Source organism: Cyanistes caeruleus, chromosome 2, assembly GCF_971803275.1.
Source record: "Cyanistes caeruleus chromosome 2, bCyaCae1.hap1.1, whole genome shotgun sequence".
Classification (NCBI taxonomy): Eukaryota; Metazoa; Chordata; class Aves; order Passeriformes; family Paridae; genus Cyanistes; species Cyanistes caeruleus.
Genome location: NC_141702.1, coordinates 152,258 through 180,117, shown reverse-complemented (window position 1 = coordinate 180,117; position 27,860 = coordinate 152,258). Strand labels below are relative to the sequence as shown.

General features: G+C 43.5%; 2 protein-coding genes across 7 annotated transcripts in view; one reads left to right on the top strand and one right to left on the bottom strand.

Moving 5' to 3' along the window:
* Positions 1 to 105: 105 nt before the first annotated feature.
* On the bottom strand, positions 106 to 20,306 carry ZNF512 (zinc finger protein 512). 3 transcript variants are annotated; one of them, XM_086875227.1, is made up of 15 exons: positions 20,073 to 20,176; positions 17,504 to 17,562; positions 17,065 to 17,150; positions 15,991 to 16,199; positions 14,169 to 14,258; positions 10,549 to 10,632; positions 9,317 to 9,441; positions 8,870 to 8,956; positions 7,258 to 7,356; positions 6,722 to 6,889; positions 5,926 to 6,120; positions 5,134 to 5,235; positions 3,518 to 3,580; positions 2,886 to 2,984; positions 106 to 2,443 (listed from the first exon to the last, which is right to left on the bottom strand). In XM_086875227.1, the coding sequence occupies exons 4-15, from the start codon at positions 16,034 to 16,036 to the stop codon at positions 2,120 to 2,122; spliced, it is 1,482 nt and encodes a 493-aa protein (XP_086731353.1). In that variant the 5' UTR covers positions 16,037 to 16,199; positions 17,065 to 17,150; positions 17,504 to 17,562; positions 20,073 to 20,176; the 3' UTR covers positions 106 to 2,119. The 3 variants fall into 3 exon arrangements, with proteins under 3 accessions (XP_086731353.1, XP_086731351.1, XP_086731352.1); XM_086875225.1 differs by lacking the exon at positions 17,065 to 17,150 and having other exon boundaries at positions 20,073 to 20,306; XM_086875226.1 differs by lacking the exons at positions 17,065 to 17,150; positions 20,073 to 20,176 and adding an exon at positions 18,681 to 19,713.
* The window catches only part of GPN1 (GPN-loop GTPase 1), a 21,207-nt gene continuing 13,502 nt past the window's right edge, over positions 20,156 to 27,860 (top strand). For 3 of the 4 annotated variants that reach the window (XM_086875229.1, XM_023924130.2, XM_023924131.2), the window contains exons 1-8: positions 20,162 to 20,426; positions 20,531 to 20,624; positions 21,412 to 21,451; positions 22,648 to 22,714; positions 23,417 to 23,454; positions 23,969 to 24,047; positions 24,148 to 24,242; positions 25,848 to 25,893. In XM_086875229.1, coding sequence (XP_086731355.1) covers positions 20,337 to 20,426; positions 20,531 to 20,624; positions 21,412 to 21,451; positions 22,648 to 22,714; positions 23,417 to 23,454; positions 23,969 to 24,047; positions 24,148 to 24,242; positions 25,848 to 25,893 — 549 coding nt within the window. In that variant the 5' untranslated portion in view covers positions 20,162 to 20,336. Of the gene's footprint in view, positions 20,427 to 20,530; positions 20,625 to 21,411; positions 21,452 to 22,647; positions 22,715 to 23,416; positions 23,455 to 23,968; positions 24,048 to 24,147; positions 24,243 to 25,847; positions 25,894 to 27,860 lie in introns of all 4 variants that reach the window. The other variant, XM_023924129.2, reaches the window with a different exon arrangement.

Below are 27,860 nucleotides of genomic sequence, written 5' to 3'. Positions count from 1 at the left end.
GAGTACCTTAAAGTAAGTACAAAACCCAAGTGGTCACAAAGTATCCATGTCTAGAGAGCAGGTCTAGTTAGTAACTCAGGAATGACAGGAAACAAGACTCTAGGCTGGAAACCACCATGAAAAACCTTCTTTAATTCCTGGGTTTATTGTACTGAGTGGGAACGTAGCGAACATTTGCTGGAAGTACAGCGCTGTGGAGTTCTGAAGATAAACTGTGAAGACAACTGAACAGCACCAGAGCATGCAGGACAATCCTGCAGGCAGGCAGGATTATGTGAGGAGGGACGGTACCAAGAACATCACACACCAAACAGACAAGAAACCACATTCTTGCACTGGTGGCATTTTATTTTGCTGCCTTTTGATCTTGCCCATCTCACTGCAGACTTTACACACCCTGCACAGTCCACACATCTGCTTTCAGCACAGCTCTTGCAAACACAGCAACACCTGGTTCCAAAGGCAGTTCTTAAGACTACCTTGGTCCTACAGTATTTACTTCCCACTGTCAAGACAATGTGATCATGCTGGTACTAACACGCATGTACAAACCTGCCTGTTCCCCAGACACTGCAATGGCTTCCCTGTGAATTTCAGCACCAGCAACTTTGTCAGACAGTGCAAATTTTGCAATTTTCTGGTACAGTGGGTCTTTGGATAACAGATTCTGGAGAACCCATTCTTAGAAAAACAGGATTGCCTGTGCTGCTGCCTCCTGCTAGCTTCTATGACATCTGCTGAATTTAGACACTGGAACAGGTTGCCCAGGTAGGCTGTGGATACCCCAGCCCTGACAGCATTCAAAGCCAGGTTGGGTAAGGCCTTGAGCAACCTGGTACAGTGGGATCTGTCCCTGCTCATGGCAGTGGGGGGTGAGACTACATGATATTTAAGGTCCATTCCAATCCCTTAATGTTCTATGACTTATGGAGCACAGGAAGATATTATTCCTTATGATCCAGAGACAATGCCAACACATGACTTAAAATAATGACTCCTCTTCTTTTAACCTTTTCTACACAGGGAAGACACTGCTAATACAGCTCATTTGCACAGACAGGTGATACTGAAAAGAAACAGGGTATGTAAGACAATGAAAACGGTATCTGCTGAGCAGGGTAAAAGGACGCTGTGGGAGCAATGGCGTGACAAAGAACCACAAGCTGGCAAGGTAGCTTCATGGAACCTGGTCCCAGCACTAGCAGGCTCCTCATGTCGATATGCACTGTCTTGCAGTGTATTTCCCAGGTGAGCATAAAACAAGTGGGCTTCAGAGGGTACACAAAGGCCATCTCAGTACATTAGTTACTGGGGGCTCTGGAAAGGCTAGTGAATCTCCAAAAGGCTTGAGAACATTCAGTCCTTGCAGCACTGGAAGACTTTCTACATATCTTCAACATCCAGCATTACAGGAAACAGACCCCAGGGGAACAGTGAGCTCCTGACAAGGGTAATAATGACCTTCCAGCCCCTTCCAAGTACACACACTGGTGCTGAACCTAAACACTGGTGTATGAAATAGAGCCTTGTGCAACAGGATACAGCAAACACTGAGAAGGTCTCTTTTGTGGCAGCCTTGCTGACATCAGACAGGAGAGTGACAGGGCAAGCTGGAGTCTTTGCACTCTGCACAGCACTGTTTTCATGTTTAATTTGTGTGCATTCTGTGCAAGAATGGATTTCCGCCTTGAAGAGACCTGAACATTGTGCTAGTCAGTCCCTTATGAGAAGAACTGTAAAAAAGAACCCTTTTTTGTGGTGATCTGATGTGATCTCACACATCAGAGGAAGATGACAAAACAAACACTTGCTGTACTGGAAACCACTAAACAAGCAACTAGTATGACCAAACTGAGACTGCAACCAGAGCAGGAATCACACTGGGTACACTGTTAGTGCCACTGTCCAAAAGAAACTACACCAGCAGAAGCAGCCTCTGCACCACAGCTTTGGTTTGTATTCCTCACAACTGACCAGACCTCACAACTGATACAGAAGTTTCAGTATCAAAGTCACCCGCAGAATTGAGTCACAGTCCCAAAGACATTCAGTTGCTTATATTAGTGCTGTGGGTTATGAGCCTGACAGAAGTGGGACTTGTAACTGAAAAGCTTTAGAATTACTCCTTCTCATCTTCTAGGGATTTACTTCGGATTCGCTTGCGGCTGGCTTTTGGAACTTCAGCTCTCTGTGAAACTTGGGGTGCCCCTTCCTCACTGCTTGCACTCTCATTGTCCACCTGTTGTGGACAACCTCTCTTACTTCTCCTCATTTTTTCAACTCCAACGGTGGGGAGCTTCTTGGCAACCAGCGTTCCAGCTCTCTTTTTTTTGCCCCTGGTCAAAGGACGCTTCTTCCGTTGCTTCCTCTGCTCTTCCCTTTGGCGAATTTTCATCAGCTTCTCAAAGCTTTTGGTGGTCGTTGTATTCACATCAAACCAGTCCTGCAGGTTTAGAACGCAACAGGTTGGTACTGATGGTGGTGGAAATACCAAATCAAGCTTATCAGGGCTGCCTTGTGGGACAAGGTTTCCCTGAAATGTGAGATCTGGAAAGGCAACTGCCTAACAATGCTCTGTTCTTTGATGTGTCTCCTCAGGTGTCACTCTGCCTCAGAGGATTCAGATTTGATTTCAGATTTGCCTAGTTAAAGGCACAGGAAATGCTGCAGAGCTGAACAGAACAGCAGCAGCTTGGGACAAGGCGTGTGACATGACACAAGACTTGCTCCCCAGACCAACACAGGATCAGCTAAGTTTAAGGACCCTGTTCCAAACAGTGAGCAAGGAAAAAGTAAAACATGGCACACATCCAGCATTTTCTTCTCAGGACATTCTCCCCACCTCCAATAGCCTGGGGTTTGAGGCTCCACTCTGCCTGCCTTACCTCAGCGTGCATAGAGTTGATGTGATACTTGACCCCACTCTCCGAAATGAACTCCTTCTCACACAGCAGACACTTGTATTTACCAGCCACAAAGTCTCCCTGGCATCAAAACAAACAAAAAAATTCCATAAAGAGTTGCTGGACCAGGAGGCTGATAAATCTATGTATTTCATTTGAATCTTGCTCAGATAGAATCCAGCAATAAAAACTAGAAACACTCATCCATACCAGACAGCTTTAGCTACAGGAGCACTGACATGAATGAGCAGTTGGGCCCATGAAGCACAGGACTGCTCTCTGAGATAACATAAGGTCACCAGCAGTACACCTGGAAAAACTGCTCTTGTAGCTGTGAATCTACAGGTAGAACTGCTGAAAAGGAATTCCATTAAGGTGCTTCCTCCTGGTCTCAAGCATTGTTTGCAATGGGAACCTCTTTAGCACGTAGGGGAGCACCTAAACTGGGGGCTGGAATGAGGTAATCTTGGAGATCCCCTCCAACCCAAACCATTCTGTGAATCAATGAATTTGTGAAGATCTCAGATTAGCAGATGGCAGGACAAGACCTTGAACAAAAGGTTATCAGAGGGACAGGGACAGTGGGGCTATTATATAAGACGAAGGCTACCAACCAAGGTACATGTGCCAAGGTGAGACTTGAGTCCTGAGACACTGCCATATACAGATTCACAACCCTGAAACAGTAAACAAACAAACAAACATGTGAACAACATGCCAGAAAGAAATCACTTCTTCCTGGACAATAAAGCATTATTGTATCTGGAGGGCAGTCCCAAAAGCACAAGAGAGGCAGAGGCAGGCAGATACCAATCCTCCAAAGCCAGAAAGCTTCTGGTAAAAAGACCATTAGAAGAGTTTTCATTAAGCTTAGTATATATATTTCCAGTTTCTGAGCACACTTGGACATAATAAAGAGACTCCTGCGACAGTTACACTCATGCTCTACCAACAGCCTGACTAAAATGATAGTTTGCTTTCTGCCTAAAGTGCAACAGAGAAAAGTTTCAAACAGAGCTCACGGGGCAGATACAAGACACTTCTCCCTCCTGCACTGCTCATGTCTCTAGTGGCACAGAGCAGGAGTATAGCACCCAACATCCCTGGTCTCAGTTAAAGGGCACCTTTAGAGGTCTGTCCCGTGGGGAGCTTCAGGCATCAGTCCTGGGGTACCACACTGTGCTCAGCCCTTAGCCCAGGTCCCGGAACAGGAGGTAGGAGCAAGACATGCTGCTGGGTTACTGCTTGTTGACACAGGACAGCTACTCTCTGGAGACAGCTCCAAATACAACATGGTCCTGCAATTTTGACACTTGAAAATGATGTTAGCCTGAATACTGGGGAGAGAGTGCTGGGGGTGGGGTAGGGTAGGACAGGGGGAAGGCATCATCTATGCACCAAACCCAGAGGGTTGACCCTTGGCTCTCTGACAGCAGGCATCACATGGAGATGGCCCACCACCACCTCCACCAAGGAGGCCGCTTGTTCTCATTGGATCTGACTGGTGATTGCTGTAAGGCATCGTAGGAAACTGAGCTGTCCAGTGACTACACGGATCCAAGAGAGCCACAGAGGGACTCTGGACAAGGACCTGGCATGACAGGACAAGGGGGAATAGCTTCCCATTGCCAGAGGGCAGGACTAGATGGGATACTGGGAAGGAATTCTTCCCTGTCAGAGTGGTGAGGCCCTGGCAGAGGTTGCCCAGAGAAGCTGGGGCTGCCCTATCCCTGGAAATGCTTAAGGCCAGGTTGAAAAGAGCTTAAAGCTGGTCTAGTGCAATAAAGAAAACTTAAGTTCTGTGCCAGACAAAGTCTCTTTACTCTTGTATTTCCACCTCTTCTACTTCTTTCTATGATTAGATTTAGATAGAAAGGCAGGGGCCTGTCATTTTCCCACCTGTCATTAAGATCTCCAAATGGACCAACTGCCCACCTGGATGAGAAACCTGTACCAGCCTGATAACAAGTTACTGGCTCTCAGGTGTTCACACACATTCCCAAAAGGATCATCCCCAGGGCCTTTTGATGCAAAGGACAAAAGCAGCATCTTCAGACATCTCCAAGACTAAACAGGGTCTTGATTACACTAAGCAGCCATATTGAGATGAAGCAGGATTTGTCTCACACCAAAGAGAGACCAACTGAAGTTTCAAGGTTGTGGGAAGCTGTTGGCTCATACAGACCTGAAATCTGTCCCCTCTGGGGCTTCAGAAACAATTAAGGGTTACCTGATTTGGGCAGTGGACTCTTCGGTACATCTTTATCTCCGTTTTCCATTTGCACAGCACATCTTGACTAAATGTGGGCAGTCCAGGACGAGTGTATTTCAGCTGAGACAAAGATGGAATCGAGAGCGGGATGTAATGCCAGCTAAGCAGAATTTCCTCTTCTAGGCTGAGACAGAAGTGCTATTTCTTCTCCTACTCTAACAAACAAAGTCCCAATAATGAGTGTTTCCAGTCTCACCAACTCTCTAGAAATATAACTGAATCTGGAAAACCCCCACAATATCAGAATCTGAAACTTCCCATTGTCTTGACTACAACAATTCCTCTAAATGTACTTACCCCACTGAAATCATAAAACATCATCTTCCCTTGGGTTTCACTCACAGCCTGAAAGACGCTACTGGAAACTCTCTAGTCTGAAACACTGTGAAATATCACAGCATGTATGAGAGACTGGAAAGATTGACAGGGCCTTACAGCACGGCAGGAATGATCTTGAGCCTATCAACTGTGAGCAACATCATGCCATAACTGGCCATGTTGCTTGTGCCCACTGAGAATTCCAGCAATAGGACTTTACAGTCATTACAGCTTGCCTGAACAAAACATTTGCACCACAGCAATTGCTGCTGCAGAAATACTGTAATCTAAGACAAGAGAGAGCAGAACACAATCCTCCATGCAACATACTGCTTTTCATGTGCCATAAACATGGGGTTGGAGCCAGTACAAGACTTATCAGATGAGAAGGTATAATCTTGAACCCTATAAAGCATTTTTAAGGCCTTGTACCTTCCGGTCATCTGGAATCAAGTCCTGCAGAACTTTTCTTTTGGGCCACTCTTTGGCCAGCTCTTCTCCTGCCAGCTCATGGAGATAGTAGATTGCCACCTTTGCAGATCTCCTCTGAACTCTGCCTGTGTTGTTTTGCTCCCGTTTGATTTCTTTCAGGGTCTCTGTTCTTCTCTCCTCATGGAGGAAAGTGACCTGCAATGAGGGCCCAAAAAGGTAAGCCTCTTTCACTATTTCCTATTTCAGTTACACTAAATACTGGGAAGAAATGCTTTGCCAAATCTCTCATAAATAGGCTGCAGCAGCTATGGTTTATTATCAGAGACATACGACAGAAGTGTATCCCACTAGTCAGACAGACCCCAAGATCTGCTCACAGGGATCAGCTGAGCAGTGAGGCTCAAGCAGAGAGCTTCGTGCAGCTAGTCTTGAAAGGTATTCCATTATTCACTGTAAAACTCTCATGGACATGCTCTGCTCCAATGGTGAGTCTTTTAAGAGAAAAGGTAAGTATCTCACGAGTTATGCTAGCATTCACTCTTTCATGGAGTAAAAGTAAGGTCATTTACTGCTGCCATGCTGATTTACTATTAAAAACTTCATCTTAATCACAGACGAGCAACAGTTGCTGCTAGAAAGAAACTATCAAGGACAAAATCCAGGGGCAAGAAAAATGCAAAGATCTGTGATCTGTAATTACCCACCAAAGTAGCAGACAAAAGCCTACATGTGTCTCAAGACTAAGTGGCTGAAGTCCCATCACAGTCCCCTGATAACCACTGCGGGGTGCACTCACCGGCCCGTGCTTAGATCGGAGGTGGTAGACAAGTCCTGCCTTTGATCTGTATGCTTTTCCACAGTGGTGGCACTTCATAGCCATTTTCTCCAGCTCAGAAGCAGCCTTTCCACACTTTTTAACATGATATAGGTATCCCATTATGCTGGTGAAGCTGCCTGTGCAGCCCTGTCAACACAGAAGAAAAATACATGGAAGAAAATCATTCTTCAGAGGATTACAGGATCCACAGTTTGTTGACCAAGTTACTATCACTTATCCTGACAAAGCAGAGACAAGCAGGTAGAAAACTTTCATATTAGTCTATTCAGACAGACAAAATCTGAAACAAAGAATTGGCATTGAAATGACTATTAAAGGTCTCTTTTAACCCAAACTATTCTATGATTCTATGCTACTCTGTCGTAAAAGCATAGCTGGGATACTGAAACAAATCTTGCTTTGGCCAGCACTACAGCATACTCAACAGTGCTCTCATGTTTTTATGTTTATGCATTCACTGCTGTTTAATTCATGCTTTGCACAATGCACCTTACCTCCCTTGTACACTTCAATTTTCCCATTCGCTTCAAAACTTTCCGAAGGCGGTCTCGCTCAAGCTGCTCATCCAATTCTTCTCCCTCCTTCACAACTGGCTAAAGCACAGCAGAAAGATAAATGAAAAACACAGGATGTTCAGCATTTACAGTTCTTTCCACAGGGTAATTCATTATCCAACACACTGGGGCAGGAAAGCTTCTAAAATAATTAAATCTCTGCAACTTATGATTTTACAGACATGCATTTACTATAATGATCACTCTCTATGTCTGTGTTGGTTCTGGCTGGGGTGACAATTGGTATGGGACTGTTTTGGATCTGTGCTGGGAACTGGGTTGACAGCATAGAGATGGTTTTGCTATTGCTGAACAGCCCTGGCACAGCGCTAAGGGCTCTTCTCACACTGCTCTGCCTGGGGGTACACAAGCAGTTGGGAGGGGACATCGTGGCACAGCCGACCCCAACTGATCACCAGGATATTCCAGACCATACGGTATGATGCTCAGCATATAAAGCTGAGGGAAGAAGGAGGAAGGGGATAGCCCTTGTGATTGTGTTTGTTGTCCCAAGCCACTATTTTGTGTGATGGAACCTTGTGGTCCTGGAGGTGCCTGGACCTTTCTGCAAGAAAGTGCTGAATGAATTCCTTGTTTTGCTTTGCTTGTGTGCTTTACCTATTGAACTGTCTTTATCTCAATTTATCAGCTTGGCTGCTGGCTGGGGTTAAACCAAAAAGGAATTCCTTGAAAAGGAATAAACTGACAGGAAATGATGCATCTTAAACATTTACTAGTCTTACTATTTCCACTTAGCCTGACTGAAGTCAAGCTGACTGCTTGTAACAGTTATTCATCTGTGCTAAACTACAGCTCAAGTTCCTTATTCTCTCTCTGATCATTATTGTATATTATTTCCTACTTTACCTAATATTATACCTAGACTGAGTAAAAAGATAGAACTCAGACCTAATCCTCAGGGCCAGAACATGATCCCTGACCTGCATCATTTACTAATACAGCTGTAGGTCCAAAAACTGCAGTACTGGGAATTGTGCAAAAAAATCAAAGTGAATTATGTGAACTTTACACAAACTTCCAAACAACCTTTTCAAAAGTTCTAATTCTTCACAACTACAACAGGAGACATTATCTTCTTTAAAGGAAGAGCAAAGAGGAAAAGCAGATTGTAGTATTAGGACTTACCTAGTATTAGGTTAGTATTTTTACTGTAAAGAGAGACAAGAACTGATTGCTGCTTCTGCTATTTTACCTCAAATCTAGTCTGCTCTGGATGTAGAAAAACCTCCTCCTTTCTAGCAAAGGACTGAAAATTGCAGCCTAATCTTTTTCCTTCTGATTGGGAATGCCTTTTACGTGCGACATTATCAGCCTAAACAGAAATCATCTTTCCATGATGTTGCGTGCCTACCATCTCTGGTAACATTCTACTGTTTTTCAGACGTCAAGTCTCACTGGAAAAATAATAGACTAGACTTGAACAGCTACAACAGTTGAAAAAAACACTCCATGTTCTGTTTCTGTGTGTATCAGGAAAGGAGCAAAGCTTGATCTGCCTGTAGCAGTTTTAGATGTACAACAGTTGTATTACCTGATTGTTATGGTCTGCCATGACATGGTATTTCATCCCTGCTAAAGACTTCAGCTGCTTCCCGCAGTGATGACATGTGAACATTTCCTAGAAATAAACAAGGACTTGGTGCATTTAACTGTAAATTAACCAAAGCAGTGGAAAACTCTTAAGGGGAAAGGAGCAGGAGAGCAGAACAATTTATTTGGGCCTGGTAACTGTCTTCTAAGAACAGATTTTATGGAGTCTAAAGTTTAGTGGAACAATGAAATAACTACACCTTTGTTCACTACCCCAAATGTCTAGCAAAAGGCTGGGCAAGCACTATTCTTATAACTGTATAAAGGACTCTTGCTTAGGGACATGATGATGAGACAGAACTGGTTTTAAATACAACACAAAATAGGCATTTCTATCAGTAAGTAGAAGAGGAGTAAAGAAACCATTGCTCATCTCTTGTGTTCTTACCTTCCTGCAATTTACCATATGTTTCTTCAATCCTTCTACAGTCTTTCTCACCACAGCCCGGCATGTTGGACAGGTAACTCGGCCTTTGTTCTGAATCTCTAAAGACCATTGCTCTTCCATACTACCTGTCAAAGCACAGTGTTTAGAATAAAAGTGCTAACACAAGATATGGATTTTTTTCTCCTTCCATGTGCACAGTGAACCTTAAAAAGAAACAGGTCACATGCTACCAAACTTGTGCCCGGCTGCACTTCAATACATCTAGCTCATTTACAGCCTTAGGTGTGTAATGTCACAAGGCACACATCCCTCCTTTGCAAAGAACATTTTATAAATAATCTTTAATCTACCATTCCCTTGTAATGAGTGTTCTTCTTCCTGACCAGTGGACATTTTTTCTTTGTAATTTCTGTTGCACAATTACTTTAGCACGCTAAGCAAACTTTTCTTTTGGCAAAAGTGTTTTCATAGTAAAAGCAGTCACAGACCACCAGGTCAAGTTACTCAACAGCCAGAGAAAAGCACCCTGTGTGGCACGGCTTCCAGTTTCTGGCCTCTTTTTGAAATCTCAAGCAGAAGTTTGGCATAATCCACAAGGATTATAAATTACTGAAAGGGGTTCTGGGAAGAAAGTGGTTTAGCACTATCTGCCTGAATTCTTACCATAACAAGATCAAAAGCCTTTCCTCTTTTCCCAATAATAACAGGCCCAGGCTGTCCCTCTCCAGTAGGCTGGGGGAAAAGTTTGTGTATCAAACAGCACTTGGCATAAAACTGAGGTGTTTAATGAGTGCTATGATAATGAATCAAGGCAAAATTTATTTTTCTCAGTGAGATTGCTTGGGTTTCTGGTTCCTAAAAAAGGTAATCTGGCGACAACAGCTACCAAGTTTTTCCTGCACACATATTCTGCTGAGTAAAAACTATAAATATTTTTATGAGTTTAGTAATGCAACTATTTTAACAGGCTTTTGTTCAGTTCAAAAAGTGATTCCCCATTCACTATTACATGATGCAATGGCAAGAGCACATGCAACTTGGGCAGAGTGCAGTCCTTTCAGTCCTGCTCTGCAGTACTGACACACTGCCAGGACAACAGCCAGCTCTTCCTTGTCAATGGTAAACTGAACTACTGAATGGAAACACCAGAAACACAGCTGTTGCTCAGATTCAAATCCTAGGATCACATTTATCTGCTTCATAAACAATTCTTAGCTACTGCCTCTTCTTACCTGTGCCATAGGTTTCTGGCTCCTTCTGAACACAGTGGCCTTTTGTTCTGGAGTTTTGTTTTGTTCCAGTTTGCTGTTTTTTCCCTGTCATAACACAAACAAGACAAGCCAGAAGACTCATTTCTGCTAGCTTTGTTACAATAAAAAGCTGTCTCAAAGTTATTCAGAAATGTTCAGTGTTTTTTTTTTTTTCTAAAGCAACACCAGGATTATGTTTCCTACTCCCTTTCAAAATTTGTTTATAGTGTCAGTCATTAGTCCCACCCAAATATTTGTAAGTGCTATGGTTGTTCATACACAAAGCTCAGGCAATGGGAACTCTTCACACTGAAACATCCTCTGTGCAGTTTGGCTTAGTCCATCTGATGGACTCATCAACCAAAATGGAGAGTCTCATTTCTCTACTCATTCCTGTCTTCTTTAGACTAAGAAACTCTTATTGTTTCAATATGGGTTATGCTGCTGGCTCTCTCCTGTCCTCTTCAGTTGTCCCACACATTTCCTGAACTGCAGTGCCTACTCCTGGAAACAGCACTCCATGGTGACCCTGCATTACAACAGAATTACTTCACATATCTAATTACTTCACAAAGTCTACACTCCTTCTCAAAGCCCTCAGTCTAACATCTGCCTTCTTAAAAACAACTATGACACTGCTGGTCCCTAGTCAGCTTTTGATCTGTTATAGATCTTGAATCCTCTTCTGAAGCACTGACTTCTGGGAGGCTATTTGTTTTTCAGCCGTGAAGAAGTATTTCTTCCCAAACTATATCATCTTTAATTTTACACTGATCTTTGTTCTATTTTAAATTGTTTCTCTATCATCAAGATAATTTTCACTTTTAGTCTTTTCTCCAATACACTTGCTGTCACTTTCAGCTTTGTGCTGTCTATATACTTCCAAGTCCTTGGAAGTATTGGTGACAAAAACAATAGTTAGAATTGAATATAGGGACAGACTGTGAACCATCTTTCTATACTCCTATTTCATCAAACTAGTGACCCCATTGTAGAAGGGTATTGGGTTGATTTAAGCATGATTTGCCCTGCATGAATCCATGCTGACTACTCCAAATCCCCATCTTGTCCTTGATGTGTTTGGAAATGCGTTCCAGGATGATTCTCTCCATCAGCTTCCCAGGGACTGAGGTGAGGTTGACTGGCCTGTAGTTCCCCTGATCTTCTTTTCTGTCCTTGAAGGTAAGAGTGATATTTTCTTTCTTCCAGCCTCCAGGAACCTCTGCCAGCCACCATAACCTTTCAATCAAGAATGGCCTCACAATGACATCAGCCAGCTCTTGGCACTTAGTGCAACCTGTCAGGCCCCACAGGACTTAGAATCATAAATTGTTTAGGCTGGAAAAGCCCTCCAAGACTATCAAGTCAAATAGTTCCCCCAACACTTCCAAGGCCACCGCTAGCCCATGTCCCAAGTACTACATCCACATACCTTTCAAATCCCTCCAGGGATGGGGACTCCACCACTGCTCTGGGCAACTGTGCCGAGGCTGGACAAGGCTTTTAAGGCAAAAAATTGCTCCCAGTATCACATCTAAACCTGGTACAACTTGAGGCCATTTCCCCTTGTCTGTCCCTGTTCCCTGGGAGCAGAGCCCGAGCCCTCCTGGCTGTCCCCTCCTGGCAGGGACTTGTGCAGAGCCACAAGGTCCCACCGGAGCCTCCTTTTCTCCAGGCTGAGCCCCTTTCCCAGCTCCCTCAGCCTCTCCTGGGGCTCCAGCCCCTTCCCAGCTCCGTTTCCTGCCCTGGACACGCTCCAGCCCCTCCAGGGCTCTCCTGTCAGGAGGGGCCCAGAGCTGCTCCCAGCACTGGAGGTGCCCCAGTAGTGCCAACACAGGGGACGGGCACTGCCCTGGCCCTGCTGCCACCCCAGAGCTGGCACAGTAAGGGTGCCACTGGCTGGCCTTTTGCCCACCTGGGCACAGCTGGGCTTGTGTTGAGCCACTCTTGACCAACACAAAAAGCAGGGCTTTTTCCAGCTCCTTTGCCCCAGCCTGGAGTGCTTAATGGGGTTATAGTGACCCCAGGGCAGGACCTGGCACCTGGTCTTGTTGACCCTCACACTGTTTGCCTTGGCTTGTCATTTCAGACTGTCTTGTTTTCCTCTGCAGGGCATTCCTGCTCTCTAGTAGATCCACATCCCACTCCACTTGGTGTCACTTTTGAACTTACTGAAAGTGCACTGAATGCCCTCATCTAGATTATCAATAAAGATATTAAACTGGACTGGCCAAATACTGGGCCCTGAGGAAGACAACTGCTGACCAGTCCCAGATGATGTCACTCCATTCCCCATGACTCTCCAGGCTCAGCCATCCAGCCAATTTTCTACCCAGCAAAGAGTGCACCTGTCCAAACTATGAGCACCCAGCTTCTCCAGAAGAAGTGTGGGAAATGGTGTCAGAAGGCTTTACTAAAGTCCAGGTAAATAGCATCCACAGCCCTTCTCTCATCTGTCAAGTGCATCACCTTGTCATACAAGGACATCAGGTTAGTCAAGCAGTATCTGCCATTCCCAAACTCATTCTGCCTGGGCCTGATCACCATGTTGTCCTGTAAATGCCAAATAATAGTAGCCAAGATAATCTGCTTCATGACCTTCCCTGGCACTAGGGCTAGGGCAACACGTCTGTAGTTTCCTGGATCCTCCTTCTGACCCTTCCTGCAGATGGGTGACACACAGGCTAACCTGCACTCCTCTCAGACCTTCTCACTTAACCAAAACTACTGGCAAATTATTTGGTAAATCCAGTTTGTTTAGGTGCTCTAACCTCGACCTCTTTCACTGAATGTATGGCTTCCTTGTTCCAGACTTTCCCTGTTTGTTCTCAGGCTCCTGTGATTCCTGAAGGACTCCTTTAACTAATAAAGATCGAGGCACAGAAAACACTGAGCACCTCAGCCTTTTCTGTGTCATTTGTCACCAGCTCCCCTGCTCTGATGAGCAGTGCACTCATACCTTCCCCGGTGTTCCCTTTGCTGTTCATGTACTTGTAGGATCCTTCCTTGTTGCTGTTCACATCCCTTACGAGATTCAACTCCAGGCTGGCTTTGGCTTTCCTAACCTCATCCTTGCAAGACTGGACAGCAAATGTGCACTTCTGTGTCATCTGCTCCTACTTTCACCACCTGTACACCTTCTTTTGCACCTAACTACTGACTGACAAACCTTTTGAAGGAATGAAAGACCTATAATATCAAGCACTTCGCCCCTTGATCTTTGTGGAAAAAAAAGAAAAAAAAAAAGTGTTTGGACTTGATTTCTTCTTAACAAACTCATATTGCTGTTATCAGCTGCTTAATCTCCAGATGTTTACAAGTAATGTCAGATTATTTAATCTATAATCTTTTGGGAAACTGAAATGATGCAGACTGGCCTACACTTCCCATAATTCCCTGCCTCCTTCCCTTTGTTGGACTTCTAAGACAGACTGAAAGTAGAACACCTCCCACCGATTAAGCAGACACTAGTTAATGGTCTCCTAGAACAAAACATTCAGAATCAGAAACAGAGTATGAAGACTCCAGAAGATGTAATTTGGGCAGAGAAGTCTGAAGTACCTGAAGGCTTGTAATTAGGAATTACAAGCTATTTGTATTACCTGAAATCTTCTGCTTCTTCTTGGGAGAGTCTTTAACATCTTTGCCTTCCCTTTGCTCAGATTTCCTCTTGCCTTTCAATAGTACTTCTCCTGGTAAATAAGAACAGATACGCTTCAGTCTCAGTATTTAGTCTGGATAACAGCTTGGAGTCTACTGCTGCCTCATCCTCATATTTAACACTTAGTAGAGAAAAAAAAAAAAAAAAAAAAAAAGTAGTTCTTGTGAGGCACCTGGACACCAGTGAACTGGATACAGCCTTCTCACTCAGCAACATTTAGGCACCCCATTGCCCACAATACTTTGATACAGCAGGTATAGAAGAAACAGTGCCACAACATGGCCTGGAAAAATAGTCCTCAGGAGAAAGAGACAGAAAGTGCTAGGTTGTGTCATAAAAACCTCACCTGCACTCACACAAAAAGGAGCATACACAAACCCAAATAATACCATGCCTGCCCTGAATATTTCCAAGCGTATCCAAGTCTTATGTCCATGAATACAGATTGAGCACAGAAGCACAATGGTAGGCAGGAAACACCAATTAAAGACTTTAAGAAACAGACAGCTTCCTCCTGGGTCTGTCCCAGGAGACCCACAAGGATAAGTCAGTGTGAACGCCTCTCAGAAGTACCCTTTGGAAAATGGAAGTGGGGAACAGTGAGAAGGGAAAGCGTGGTGTTACTGCCAAGGGTTATGTAGAACCTGGGATCTGAGTGGTGAACAACTCAGGATTACACAAGATTAGGATGTTTAGGAGTGGTATCAAAGGGAGGGGAGAGGATTACCTGATTTGGGGTTGATCAAGTGGGGAAAACAGAGGTGTAAAAGGATAGCAAAGACCACCTTGCAAATAGGTGACTGGTCACTATACAAATCTTATGTCTGACACCAAGCAGGGTCTGCGAGGATGTCTGTAATGAGGTCTTCACTCTCCACTGGCACAGTTTTGCAGGCCTCAGGGGCCACTACTTCCATGGACCAGCAGCTGAGGAGACTGGGATCCAAAGGTCAGGTACTGACTAGATTGAGTATTTAAGGATGGAGGCTGTTGATGCTGTTTTTGTGAATGCTGATATGTGTGGCTCCTGATTATGTACGTTGCACGTCTGTGTTTGTTCCTAACAGGAATACTTAGTCTTGCTGCTGACTGGACCTGGGGGTGAGGAGCTACAGCAATCTCTATCAAACTACCAAATTTCCCTCTCCACATAACAGAATGGAATATGGATCCTGACTTAGAGGTAAGAAGAAAATACATTGAAGAAGACTGAAGTTTTGACTCTCTGCCACACAAGAACTTCCCAAAACAGCTCCTAGGCCAGGAAATCTGAATGTCCCTACAACAACCTAAGACCCAAACCATTCCAAATCAGAAAATTATAACTGACGAATGTGAGAAAATAAAGACATCCTTAAAAAATAATAATCTACCGACTACAAAAGCTGTTCTAATCTGAAATACTGCTGAACAGTCCCCTCTGCCACATTTCTTAGTGCTGATGGTTCTATTTTTAAAGCTCTTGAAGCTTACTTCTGGTATGATTGGCGTAACTCAAACTTATCTCTTCTACAGACAGAACTGAGTTTGGCCACAGAATGATTATTTTAACAGACAAATCACTCAAAAGGAACTGTGTAATGTCAGAGAACTGTACCCATATTTGTGCAGTGGCAGAAGTTCATTTCTTCTAATACATGAAGAACACTAGCAAGCTTGTAATTTTTGGTCGAATTGCAGCATGTCCTTCAGGAGCAAATCAGTCTCTCACTGATGAACCAGAGAGAAAAGCAGTTTTGCCTTGGACCAACAGTGATAAATACCTTTTTTTTCTGAAGATTTGTTAACACTGTTTTTCATTCCTCTCATTTCCAACCAGTAAGCAGGCCTGCGAATGGTCCGCTTGCTCCTGGGCTCTGCACTCCCATTCACTGGGCCCTTTGGTGAGGCAGAGGAAATGTTGGTGACTGTGTCATCATAGTTACTGTTCACTCCTATAACAGCAGTTTCCACCACCTCAGGCTGCTTAAACCTGGAAAACATCAAGATGAATTCCTGCGTATATGGACACATACTCATATATGGATGCATATACACACAATCACAATAAATTTGACAGACAACATCCTTTTCATCTTCCCAAGTTTTCTAAAAATTAATCTCACAGTTCACTGAATCTTCTGAGTTTTGGGAACTGTAAAGTGCCAGCAAGATAAAACATCTTCAGTGCTGTTTTTCAGTACATCTTTTTGATGATGACATTAGTAAGCTCTCAAGAGCAACAGAAAAAATATTCCTCCTACCTCAAACTCTCAAGTTTAGAAGTAGGCACAAGTGAATCTTAATCTAAAAATATGCGTTTATCATTGGAAAATAAGAATATTTCTGCAGCCCATCATTACAAAAGAGACATTTTCCATCCCAAAAAGGGCAAGATCTCCTTCAGTCTCTATTCCCAGAGTCAGGGTTGGCACTATGCAATTAAAGATTTCAAGCCAGTAAGATTTTTAACAAGTGAGGCTCTCAGCAATGAAGACAACCTTCCAGTATATTCTACAAATCACACCACATTAAGACTATTAGACATTTAGACTAACCAGCAGCACTGAATTTTTTTCCTAGAGATCAGAGGGAACTTTGCTTCACTGTTTCAAAGTATTCTCTCAGGCTTTGAAATGCCTGGACATCTACATTCCTGTATATGACAGCAACCTGAATGAGGTGTCAAAGAAACACTATTCTCTGGGCAAATGCCATTTATCTAAAGAGGAAAGAATGAAACAGAAACATTTTGCAGTATATCCCATTGCTACTACAATTACCAACTGAAATAACTAGATCACTCAAGTGATGACTGTGATGGCCATTCTATTAATACTCAGAGCTGTGGAGCTCACCTTTTAACACATCAATCCAGGAATTAATAAGGAGGGGAGACCGATGGCACCAGGACAGGTCATTACATACTATGTTTCAGGAGGTACTGCAGAAGCATGGGGAGAGGATTTCTCAAATTAAAGTCTTTAAGTTGCAATCACACCCAAAATACACAGATTTTGGAGCACCACTTAGTCTTGAACTTAGAATATTTTTCTTCACAATGTTAAAATCCCTAAAAAAAACTAAATGAAAGCTAATACACACTGAAGTGTCAGAAAAGCACTTTTCCTACAAACCAGTAAGTGAAGGCAGCTGAGACTCTCAACACACTAATTAAAATTGTTGCAGCTCTTAAAATTCAGAATATTATATAAAGACCAGATATGGTTTTCCACTAGGATTCTCTCAGCTTTTTTCTTGCCCTCAATCAAACTAGACAAAAAACCATTCACATACTTTTTATTTTCCAAGGACTTCTTGAGCTTCTGCTGTCTGTGATGTCCAGTCCTGGTGTCCTAACAAGGCAGAAAATGTCACATTAGCAGCATCACTTGTTTACTTTTAGCATATTTCAGTATGCAGCCAAGCACAATCACCTGCACTTTGAGGATGTGCATACACCACCATTTGAAAAACAAACCACTGTTTTCTGCAGCGGGAAGTGCTTAACCTTTCCAACTCCAGCTGAATTGGAACTGGAATCAAAATGGGGACGAGTCCCTCCACACTCCCCATATGAAAGCCAATCTTTCCCCTTGCAATGGGATGTGATGGAGTACTCTTTGTCTCCAGTACACTCACCCATATATGTTTTCTGCCTATACTTTACCGCTTGATGTGTATTTTAGATACTAATTTGCTAGTTTTCACAGAGTATTTATTTTTTCCTAATGAAGTAATTCTTGCATTTACCCTGCCAAGAATGTTGTCTCTAGTCTCCTTCATGCCCTCATTTTTTATCTCACTTTATCATATTCCATCAACTGCCCAGATGTTCACTTTATGCACATCAGAGAATCCTTTTTCTTCCATAACAAAGATTTTATGTCAGTTATCACTTGCTATGTTTATATTAAGACATGTAATTTAACACACCTTTGTAAAAGTACATTTACAAGTCGGTACGAACAACTCATTTGCTGTATGTTGCTCCTAGAGCGTGGACAATCATGTACCACCACCTTCTTCCAAATACTAATCATGACTGAATGCCATTTCCTCATTAGAAAACTCAGGACAAAAACAGTAGTCATACAGACTAGAAAATAAAAACCATTGCCCAGTACAAGTATATATATATTACCTAAACTGTAACCTAGGTAACCAAGGTAGTATTTTGCCATGTACATGAATCGGCTAAGAAACTGGAAGAACAAATAAAACCCGCAAAAAGCCACCAACAACCAACCAACAAAAAAATCAAACAACAAAAATTCCAATGAAACAAAACAAACAAAACCCTCCCCCCACAAAAAAAGAAAACAGAAAAAAAAAAAAGAAATGATGGCTAAATTACCTATCTTTTTTATAGAAAAATGTGATTCACACTAGCTATGGTGAGAGACACCCCAAGCACCAGTTAAGAAGTTCAGTAGCAGGCAGTGATACCAATACATGAATGAGTAAACTGTACCTATGGAGTGTCAGTCTCTCCGTGGGCCTCCAGCCCCAGAGTCTACTCATGGAAATGTTAGGGAAGGAGCAGGATAAAATTCACAATTGTTTGATCAATGACTTCACAATCAAATCTTGTCTCTTTGGAAGTAAAATCAATTGGATGTTTGTGCTTGCATTATTTACACCCAAACAGTAGTGTCAACAGCATTGTCTGGGAAATCTCCACATGAGAAATGTGTAGAAACCTCGATGAGCAGCAGACAGAAAAAATCAGGGCTTTGAAGTTACAATGATAAAAATGAATAAACAGGCAGGCAAAGTCTGCTGAAACTCACTGGCTTAATCTAAGATTAGAAGAACCAAAATGACTGACAAACATGCCATGTTTCAACATTCATGGGGTTTTTATAACTAAAAAAATTTGCGTAAGAGTGAAGATTAGTATGAAGAACTTTGGTGGCAGTTAAGGATCTGCAATAAAAAAGGAGAGTGAAAATGATCTGTCAGGCTTTCCTTTCTGAGAAGTTAGTAACAGCAATTATGAAGGAAACATCTATAGAAACTGGTGTTTAAGTTCTCCATGTTTTTTCATTTATAGAGTTTACTTCCGACTTAAAGAACAGAGACCTAATGTATGCAGGAATGCCCAACAGCTAGACATAAGGGAAACCAAAAAATCACCTTCCTTTGCACCTTGGTGAGAAAAAGTGAAACAGCGGGCCAGAGGCTGAAAAGATGGGAGACTGATGAATTCTGCCTGCCCATGGACCGGGCCATGCCGGTGACCTGGAACACGGCTGCGGCTGGAGACGGGCTGCTCTACAGCATCCAGCCCGGCAAGACGCCGCTGCACGTCGGTACAGCACAGAAACTCCCCAAGGTGAGGAAGCTGATAAGGAAACTGGAGGTGATGAAGGTGCCAGCAGGGACACCGGACATCCTGCGGGCCCCTACTGAGCCCGCGAGGCGCGGAAGGGCTAAGTGTCCTTCGGTGAACTCCCTGTTCCAGCCCCACGTTCCCGTTTCTACCCACACACTCCGTGAACTACGTCCTCCCACAACAAAGCGCACCACCGGCGCCAGCATCGCCCTGCTCCGGGTTCTTGCACAGTTCCGGGCCGAACAAAACCGGGTCCAGCTCGAGGGCTCGGGGGACGGCCTGGCCTTCGGGCGGAGAGGGGCCGCTCCCGCCGCTGCTCCCCGGGAGCCCGGAGCGCGTCCCGCTCGCCGCCCGTTCAGGGCCGATCACCGCGCCTGGCCGGGCCGCACAGCGCCGCCGGCGGTCCCGGGGAAGCCGGCTCGCTCCCGCCATCCCGACGCCGGAGCCCATCTCGCAGTGACCCGCGGACCACCCAGGCTCCCCGGCGCAGCCGCCGGCGGCACCGCTGCAAAGACTGCAGACACTCACCGAGCCGCCGCCACCCCGCATGGTACCGATGCCGCCGCCACGTCAGCGCCACGCCCTCAGGCGCGGTTCCGCCCGCCGCTTCCGGCCGGCCCTGGCGCGCGGCCGCCTCGAGCCCCCCGCGCTGCTGCGGCGCGCGCTGCGCCAGGAGGCCTCCCCGGCCCACGGTGCGTCCCGGGCGGCAGCAGGGCCACAACCGGGCCCGTGCGCGTCACGTCGGGGTCGCGGCCGCTCCCCGCCCCGGAAGAACAAGTGGGCTCTGGGAAGATGGCAGCGGTGGCGGGAGCCGCGGGGTCAGCTCCTGTGTGTGTGCTAGTGCTGGGTATGGCCGGCTCCGGAAAAACTACCTTCGTGCAGGTGAGAGGCTGCGGGACTCGCGAGGGGCTGCGGGGAGTCGCCGGCTGCCCCCGGGACTACCCCCCTGCCCAGCGGGGCCTGATGTCCCCCCGGTGTCTCCGCAGCGCCTGGCCGCCCATTTGCACGGGCAGCGCTGCCCTCCGTACGTGATCAACCTGGACCCTGCCGTGCACAACCTGCCTTTCCCCGCCAACATCGGTGAGTGCTGCGCCCTGCGGGACGGGCGGGCCCGGGCCGGAGGAGCGGCCTGGAGTCCGCCAGGAGACAGCAGGGACGTGGGGCCTTAAACAGAGAGAACCGGTTCGCGGACAGTGGTCTTGTTGTGTTCCGCGGAAGCGAATACGTGAGGCCATACAAGCTGGGCTGCTTGCATTCCCTTAAGAGAGTCCAAGTTCTAATAAAAGAAAGACTTGGAGTCTTGTTTTCCCCCCTTTTTTTTTTTTTTTTTAATTGTAGCTCTTTTCTCCAAACAGTCGTTACTGTGGGTACTTTTAGAACCAAAGCCATTCTTCCAATGCATTTGTACATTTTTAATATCGTCTGGTGTGATTGGAGCTGTTTGGGTTCTGGAGGCTTTTTTTTTTTATCAGTGATGAAAAGATTAGCAGATTTGCTCTGGTTCCCTACATACACATATGCTATCAACAAAGAGCTTTAAAGCACTTTAAAAGACACGAATTTTAGAGAAAACATTTTAGCAGTAGAACAGATCTTATGTTTAGCTGTTCCAAAGAGCATACCAGTCCCTAGTTTTGTGACAATCTTGTCTCTTATGCTCTGTGAAGTATGGCAGCCAGCCTCTCCAAAGGATAAGAAAGACAGTGCAGGTACACAAGTCGTTCTGCTGCTGCAGCCAGAGGAACGACTGGGGTATCTGTTCCACTGGTGGATCTCTAGCAATACAGACAGATAGGTAGGTATGCTTTGTTAGCTGATGTTGACCAGATGGGGGTTGAAAAACTGCTTATATGTCTTTCCACCCTAGATATCAGGGACACCGTGAAGTACAAAGAAGTTATGAAACAGTATCCTTTTTTTGTCTGAATAATGATATTTAAAATTCAAGCTTTTGAAAATAGTCTGTCGCATGCACACTGTAGTGAAGGGACAGGAGGTGGAGGGAATCACAGTAATCCAGAGTGCTGAATGAAGATCAAGGAGTTTTGACTGTGTATTTCTTGCATGTAATATTAGGAATGTGTGTTTGACAAGATTTGTTACTTCTTAGGTAATTTTCTCCTGTGCTAAAAATGATTCTGCCTAACAGCAAGTTTTTACAAGCGATAGGGACTCTGCCTATGTAGATTTTTAATTTTTTTTCAGTTGTTCTTTCAAAGAACTTGTATCTTCTATTAGTGGTTTGTTTTTTTGTTTGTTTGGTCTTTTGTGGAAGCCAGCAGCCTTTTCCCCATGTTTTAATTAGTCTAATTGTATTTGTCATAAACAAATCTGTAAATTCCTACTTGCCTGTAGTAGTAGATGGAGAAAACTATTTCTCCATTTGACCGTAATCAAAGTACTGTTGTCTCTGAATCTCAAAGACTTTGGAGTGTTTGCTCTTGCTCACAGTGTTGGTGAGTGTAGTGCAGTAACACTTTACACTGAAGTGCCTGCACTTCCAGAGGGATGTGGAGGTCTTTGGTCTCTTATGTAATAGCTTGTGCAGAAGGAGGTGATACACAGTCTTTGGTTTTAACTTGCAAGTATGACTCTTAAATTTAATATTTTAGACAAGAATAAAGGTGGTGTGGGATAGGATTCTTGACTTTGAATGTTGTTTGAGATGGGGTTACCAGCAAAACATCCTAAATATAAGTTTCAAATTAATATGTAAGTGCATTATTTGCTTCAGTGCATCTGTTAGCCATTGCTGGAGTTTCTGTGTCTTGTTAATAAGGGCTTAAGAAGGATGTTTAGCTTCATGTTTGGATAATGAGAGTAGTGATAGAGAAGACAGTATGTTATGAGTCAGTGCTGATTCCTGTGCAGTTAAAGCAAAAAATGGCAAGGAGAAGCCACATAGCCTCTCTTCCTGCTGTCAATTGCACGTGTTTGGGTAAGAGAGTATTTGTTACTCTGCTGAATGACTTAGAAGATGTAATTGTGTACTGGGACTATTGTCTCTTAATTTCAAGGTATCCAGCGTGCATATGTTGTCAGAGTTGACAAATACGACTTCTGGGGTCTGCATAACCATCTGTTTTCCTAAATGAAGCATCAGATATGGGCTGGGCCCCAATGGCGGAATAGTGACCTCTCTCAATCTCTTTGCTACAAGATTTGACCAGGTACAAGGTTGTTTCTATGTGGTGTTCCTATGCTGTGCTGGAGCCGGGGGTTGGGAGTTTGTGTATGTTGAATCTCAGAGGACACTGTGTTTGGTTAGCCTTCTGATATTTCTGGGGAATTATTCTCCATACAGAACCAAGCGTTCATATGAGAGATCTCAGTTTTTCAGCTTTTTTAAAAGTGTGATTAAGAAGTCACATGTAACTGAAGAACATTCTTCAGTCTTTGTATAGGACTGTTGTTGCACCATGTTTCCTATAAAGTCTTTCATGTGAATGCTCTGGTTTTGAAGTATGAAAGCTCACTTCTGGAAACCTGTTAAATTTTCCTGGGGTTATTTGATAAGTGACAGCCCTCCTAAATCATAGCACTAAATCAGCTCTGGCTGGGGTCTGATGTCGGATTTTGAGACAGTGTCTTGGTGAAAAGGCAGGGAACTACTGCCTTTAGTCAGGTACTAATTTCTTCAGTCAAGTACTAGAACACACAGAAAATCAAGGTTGTCTTTGACCTATGCAGGGTCTGAGCATTTTTCACCCCTTGTTAGTAGGGCATTTTCACACTCTGAAAAGCGTAGAGACTTTAACCTTTTGATATTCACCTGCAGCTGTGCAAATTAATGTAGTTTCTGCTATGAAATGAAGATTAAAGTTTCCTGTTGTGAGCCTAAATACAAAATATACTTCTGCCTTTTCAATCAGGTGATGAAGTTTATTGAAAAAAGACAGAACGCATCCAAGTAAGTACGTTCTGCTGAGTTGCGCTTTTCTGGTATCATTGTGGGAAAATCACAAAATTCTAAAAAGCTTCTCTGAATGTTTTCTAGTTGTTTTTTTTCAGCCTTGGTGGAAATTTTATGTGGAAAAGGGCATAGAATGGATAAATAAGATTTTCTTTGGATACATAAAAAAAAAAAAAAAGCCCGCTTATTATCCTGCTTTCCTTGTCTTACATTTTCTCTCACACACTGTTCAAATAGGCAGCAATTAATTCTTTTTCTGAAGATTTTGCACTACTGTCTGTCAAATTGATGCCTTCATCTCATAAGAGTACATGTTTCTTAGTTACAGAATTCACACAGGAGATTTTCAGGCATGCCCATAAATCTCACTAGTGTTTGGGAGAAGCTTTTCTCATCTGTTATAGAATAATCATGTCATTTGCCATTGTATGCTGATAATAATCTAGTCAGAACAGGACCTTGTGCTTAACTAATTTTACCTTATTGTTGTTTGGGGGTAACTTCTTACCAGGTATGTTATTATTGACACACCAGGGCAAATTGAGGTATTTACTTGGTCAGCATCGGGAACCATCATAACTGAGGCCTTGGTAAGTGCTTTTGACATGACTGGACAGTGAAGTTGTGGGAATGACTTGGCTGTTGAGCAGTGAGCTTCTAATTAAATTGTCTTTTATTTTGTATTCCCAGGCTTCCTCTTTTCCTTCAGTTGTTGTCTATGTGATGGACACCTCTCGCAGTACTAACCCTATCACTTTTATGTCCAACATGCTGTATGCCTGCAGGTAAGAAAAGCTGTAAATGCAGCCTATCTGCTTCAACTACTGTGTCTGTTTAATCGTTATTTTTATTCATGGAACGGTTTGGGTTTAAAGGGACCTTTAAAGGCCATCTAGTCCATTCTCTCTTCCATGGGCAGGGACACCTTCCACTAGACCAGGTTGGTCCAAGCCTCATCCAACCTGTCCTTGAACACTTCCATGGATGGGGCAATGTCTCTTTTAGCTTAAAACCATTATTCCTTGTCTTATCACTACGAGCCTTGGCAAAATGTCACTCTCCATTTTTCTTATAAACCTCTCCGTATACTGAAAAGCTGCAATAAAGCTTCCCTGAAGCATTCTCCAGTCTGAACAATCCCAACTCTCTGGCATGGCCATCTCCATAGGAGAGTCCTTCCAGTCTTCTAATGGTTTACATGGCCTCTTGTGGGCTCACTTTATGGGTCCACGTCTTCCTTGTACCGTGCTTTCCAGAGCTGGGTGCGGTGCTCCAGGTGGGATGAGAACAGAGTAAAAAGGGAGAATCACCCTCCTCACCCTGCTGCCCATTCTACTTTCGATGCAGCCCAGGGTATGGTTGGTTTTGCACTTGGGTGTCTCATATCCACTTAATCTACTGGGTTGGTTATTCTCTTAGTGATTCTCTCTTTGAAAAAGCAGAGTAATTTAGGTGCCAGTGGACATTTGGAGGTCATTGGCTCAGAACTCCCACTGAAAGCATTAAATAATCCATGAGACCATGGTGTCATGAATGCTGATTACAAATAGATTTAACATTGCCTATTGCTTATAAACCCATTTATCTGAGATGTATCAAGATAGCCTAGTTTAAGTTCCTTCTTGTAAACACATACTTTCTTATTCTATTTTTTAATGTTATTGATACTTTAAGAGATTCTTCAAGATTTGTTTTGAGTTCAGCATAGCAAAGAGTTCTTGATTTATTGCATTCTTTCTCATACATGAATTTATCTGTTTTCTTTCATGTTAAATCAGGGACTAAATACCTATAGAATGATCAGGATATCTAGAGCTGTCGTAATTCATGGTAAATGTTGGTAAAAGGTTTCAAAAGCCCTTGCAATCCTTGCATTAAGGTCAGGAGCTGTATCACTGTAATAGCGTGCAAAATGTCTTATTGCGTGCTGCATTTTCTGACACTAGTTTGAGCAAAAGGTGATAGCACATATACAGTGAAATGAACGTGTGAACTCTTGTGTCGAGGTAGTTTTTCTTGATGCTCTGTGTTATTTAAATTTGTCGCTCAGTTCACAATCTCTCAGAACTCGAGGTCTGAGTCAAATGCAGAATGCAAAGGGAATTAAAAACAGAGTCATAGAAAATGTTAATGAAAATAAACTGCGTGTGTCAGAGATTTTCTGTCTCAAAGACATGTGCTTACATCTTGGGGAGGCATATTTTGTTCAACAATTGTAAGCAGGACATGGGTGAAAATTAAATTTGATTGGTGCAGAGGAAAATAATTATCTTTTGATGTCAAATGTATTCAGTTTTGCACAAGTCTTGTCTGCCTTATGCTTAACTTGCTTTCTATTCTAGTGAGTTTTAAATTAATGTTAAAGTTTCATTTTGTATCTCCCTGCCCAGTATCCTGTACAAGACAAAGCTACCTTTCATCGTAGTTATGAACAAAGTAAGTTAAAGCTTTGGTTTCCATTTCCTAGTGGGACATTGTTCTGCTTAGCTTCTTCGGTGTGGTGTCTTTGTTTTACCACAATAATAGTTTTTTCTAGAAAAGAGAGAGACTGGGGGGGGCTGCAGGCCGACAACCAAATCTAAAAGGGGTTTTTAATCTGGTATTCAAATGCACAAGCATAATCAGGGATGGGCAGTTGCACCCAAACCCTCACGTCAGATAGGATACCAACACTTCAAAACACATTTGAGAACTTATGCCTGGGCTGTAGGGAAACTTAACCCTGTAACGTAAGAGGGAGGTCATTACGGAATCTGCTGTCACGCACCCTGTTTCCACATGACGTTTGTCGTCTTCCTTACTGTTTCTACTCAGCAGCAGGCTGACTATTGGAACACAGTGGGAATGGTGTAACACCTGCATGTTTTGAGGAAGGATTCCCACATATTGTACCAGGCAAAACTTAGCAAAAGATGTTTGATCCAGTATTTGCTGGGAGGCAGATGCTAAAGATACACATCCACTGTCATGTAATGCACTTACAGTCTTAAAGGAATGCTTTTAACAGCTGTCTCTTTAAACATAATCATTTCAGATATTAAAAGCATGCCATTAGATTTTTGGTGTGAGTGCTGCTCCCCACAGACATGATTTGTATTTGTATCCCCAACACAGCAAGCTCTCTGCACACATAGACATTTCCCATAGGCCATGCCTTGACTGTGCCATTTTCCCTTACACCAGCCAAGCAGGACTAGTGTCTGCTGTGCCCCAACTCCACCCATCTGCCCACTGACCCAAACCATGCTTTGATACCTGCTTGCTTTCTGAGCAAGGTTTTATATGCTGTTTTCTCTCTAATGCTAGATAATAATTTTACAAAGCTGCTTTTTTTTTTTTTTTTTTCCCCCATAGGAAAAGGCAAGAGGTAGGAAAATAATTCTCTCTTAAGAAAATACACCTTTTAAAAGACTGAAAGTGGGACTTGATCAGTGTATGTAAGGAAAGGTAGGCCTGAGGCTTAGGATTCATAACTTGAAACATCATTTTAATTTCATGTTTGCCTTTGCTAAAGAGCAAAGGCAACAGCATTTTAAGAATTTAACAAAACGTAATTAAATTTATATTTTTTAAAATTGACTCTTGATATAAACGGAAGAATCCTGGGCAACTGATACATGTGCAGTGACAAACAGATTTTAGAATTTTAAGATTTTCAGATGGGAACAAAACCAATTTGTAGAGGTGATTTTATTTTATTTATAGAATTCTAAGTACTCAGGCTTTGCCCCTTGGTGGATTCAGTTCTGTCTCAAATCTTGTGAGTAATGCTAGGCAATACTTTATCTTTCTCCTCCCCATTGGTGCAGGGAAATGAAATATATCAGAGTTTTAGGCACCTCATATTGTGCTAAGAGTGGATATGCCTGTGGTAAGATACTTACGAAATTTTTTAATAGACTGTTTGCATATGAATCCATGTAAAACTGTGGAACCATCTCACCTGTTTGTGTCCATTGTCTTGCACTGAGTTTGGGTTGTGACTTCTGTGGGTCACAACATAGCTCACGTTTATAGAGACCCCATCCATGGGCTGCTACCCAGTGTGGAAGTGGCACTTGCTGCCCCAGCCCCCAAGCAATCAGGAAAGCTTGGGATTTCAGTGAGGGCTGCTCTTGTCTGGCCTCAGTCATATGATCTCCTATTTACACTGTAAACTTTATGGTACAGTATGCAATTCTTGAGTGCTCCTTTGCAGTAAATCATAGAAGGCTTTAGACCTGCGATTGTTTCCTTAAGCATTTGTTGCCTTCTTAAGCCTGAGTGGTTGTTTGTCTTCTTTTCAGGTGTTCACGTAGTTGGCTTGATAAAAGCAGAACTTGAGAAACTTCAGACCAGGGCTGAGTTTTGAAAAGTTTAACATTTTGAAAATAAGCTTACCATGGATTTTTTTATTTGCCCAC

Coding starts and splice junctions, on each gene's coding strand:
- ZNF512 (XM_086875225.1), bottom strand. CDS start 20,093: ATGCGGGGTGGCGGCGGCTCG. Junction 3,581..5,133: donor GAGTCCACTGCCCAAATCAG/GTAACCCTTAAT, acceptor TTACTGTTTCAG/GGTTGTGAATCTGTATATGG. Junction 2,444..2,885: donor TCAACTCTATGCACGCTGAG/GTAAGGCAGGCA, acceptor CTAAACCTGCAG/GACTGGTTTGATGTGAATAC.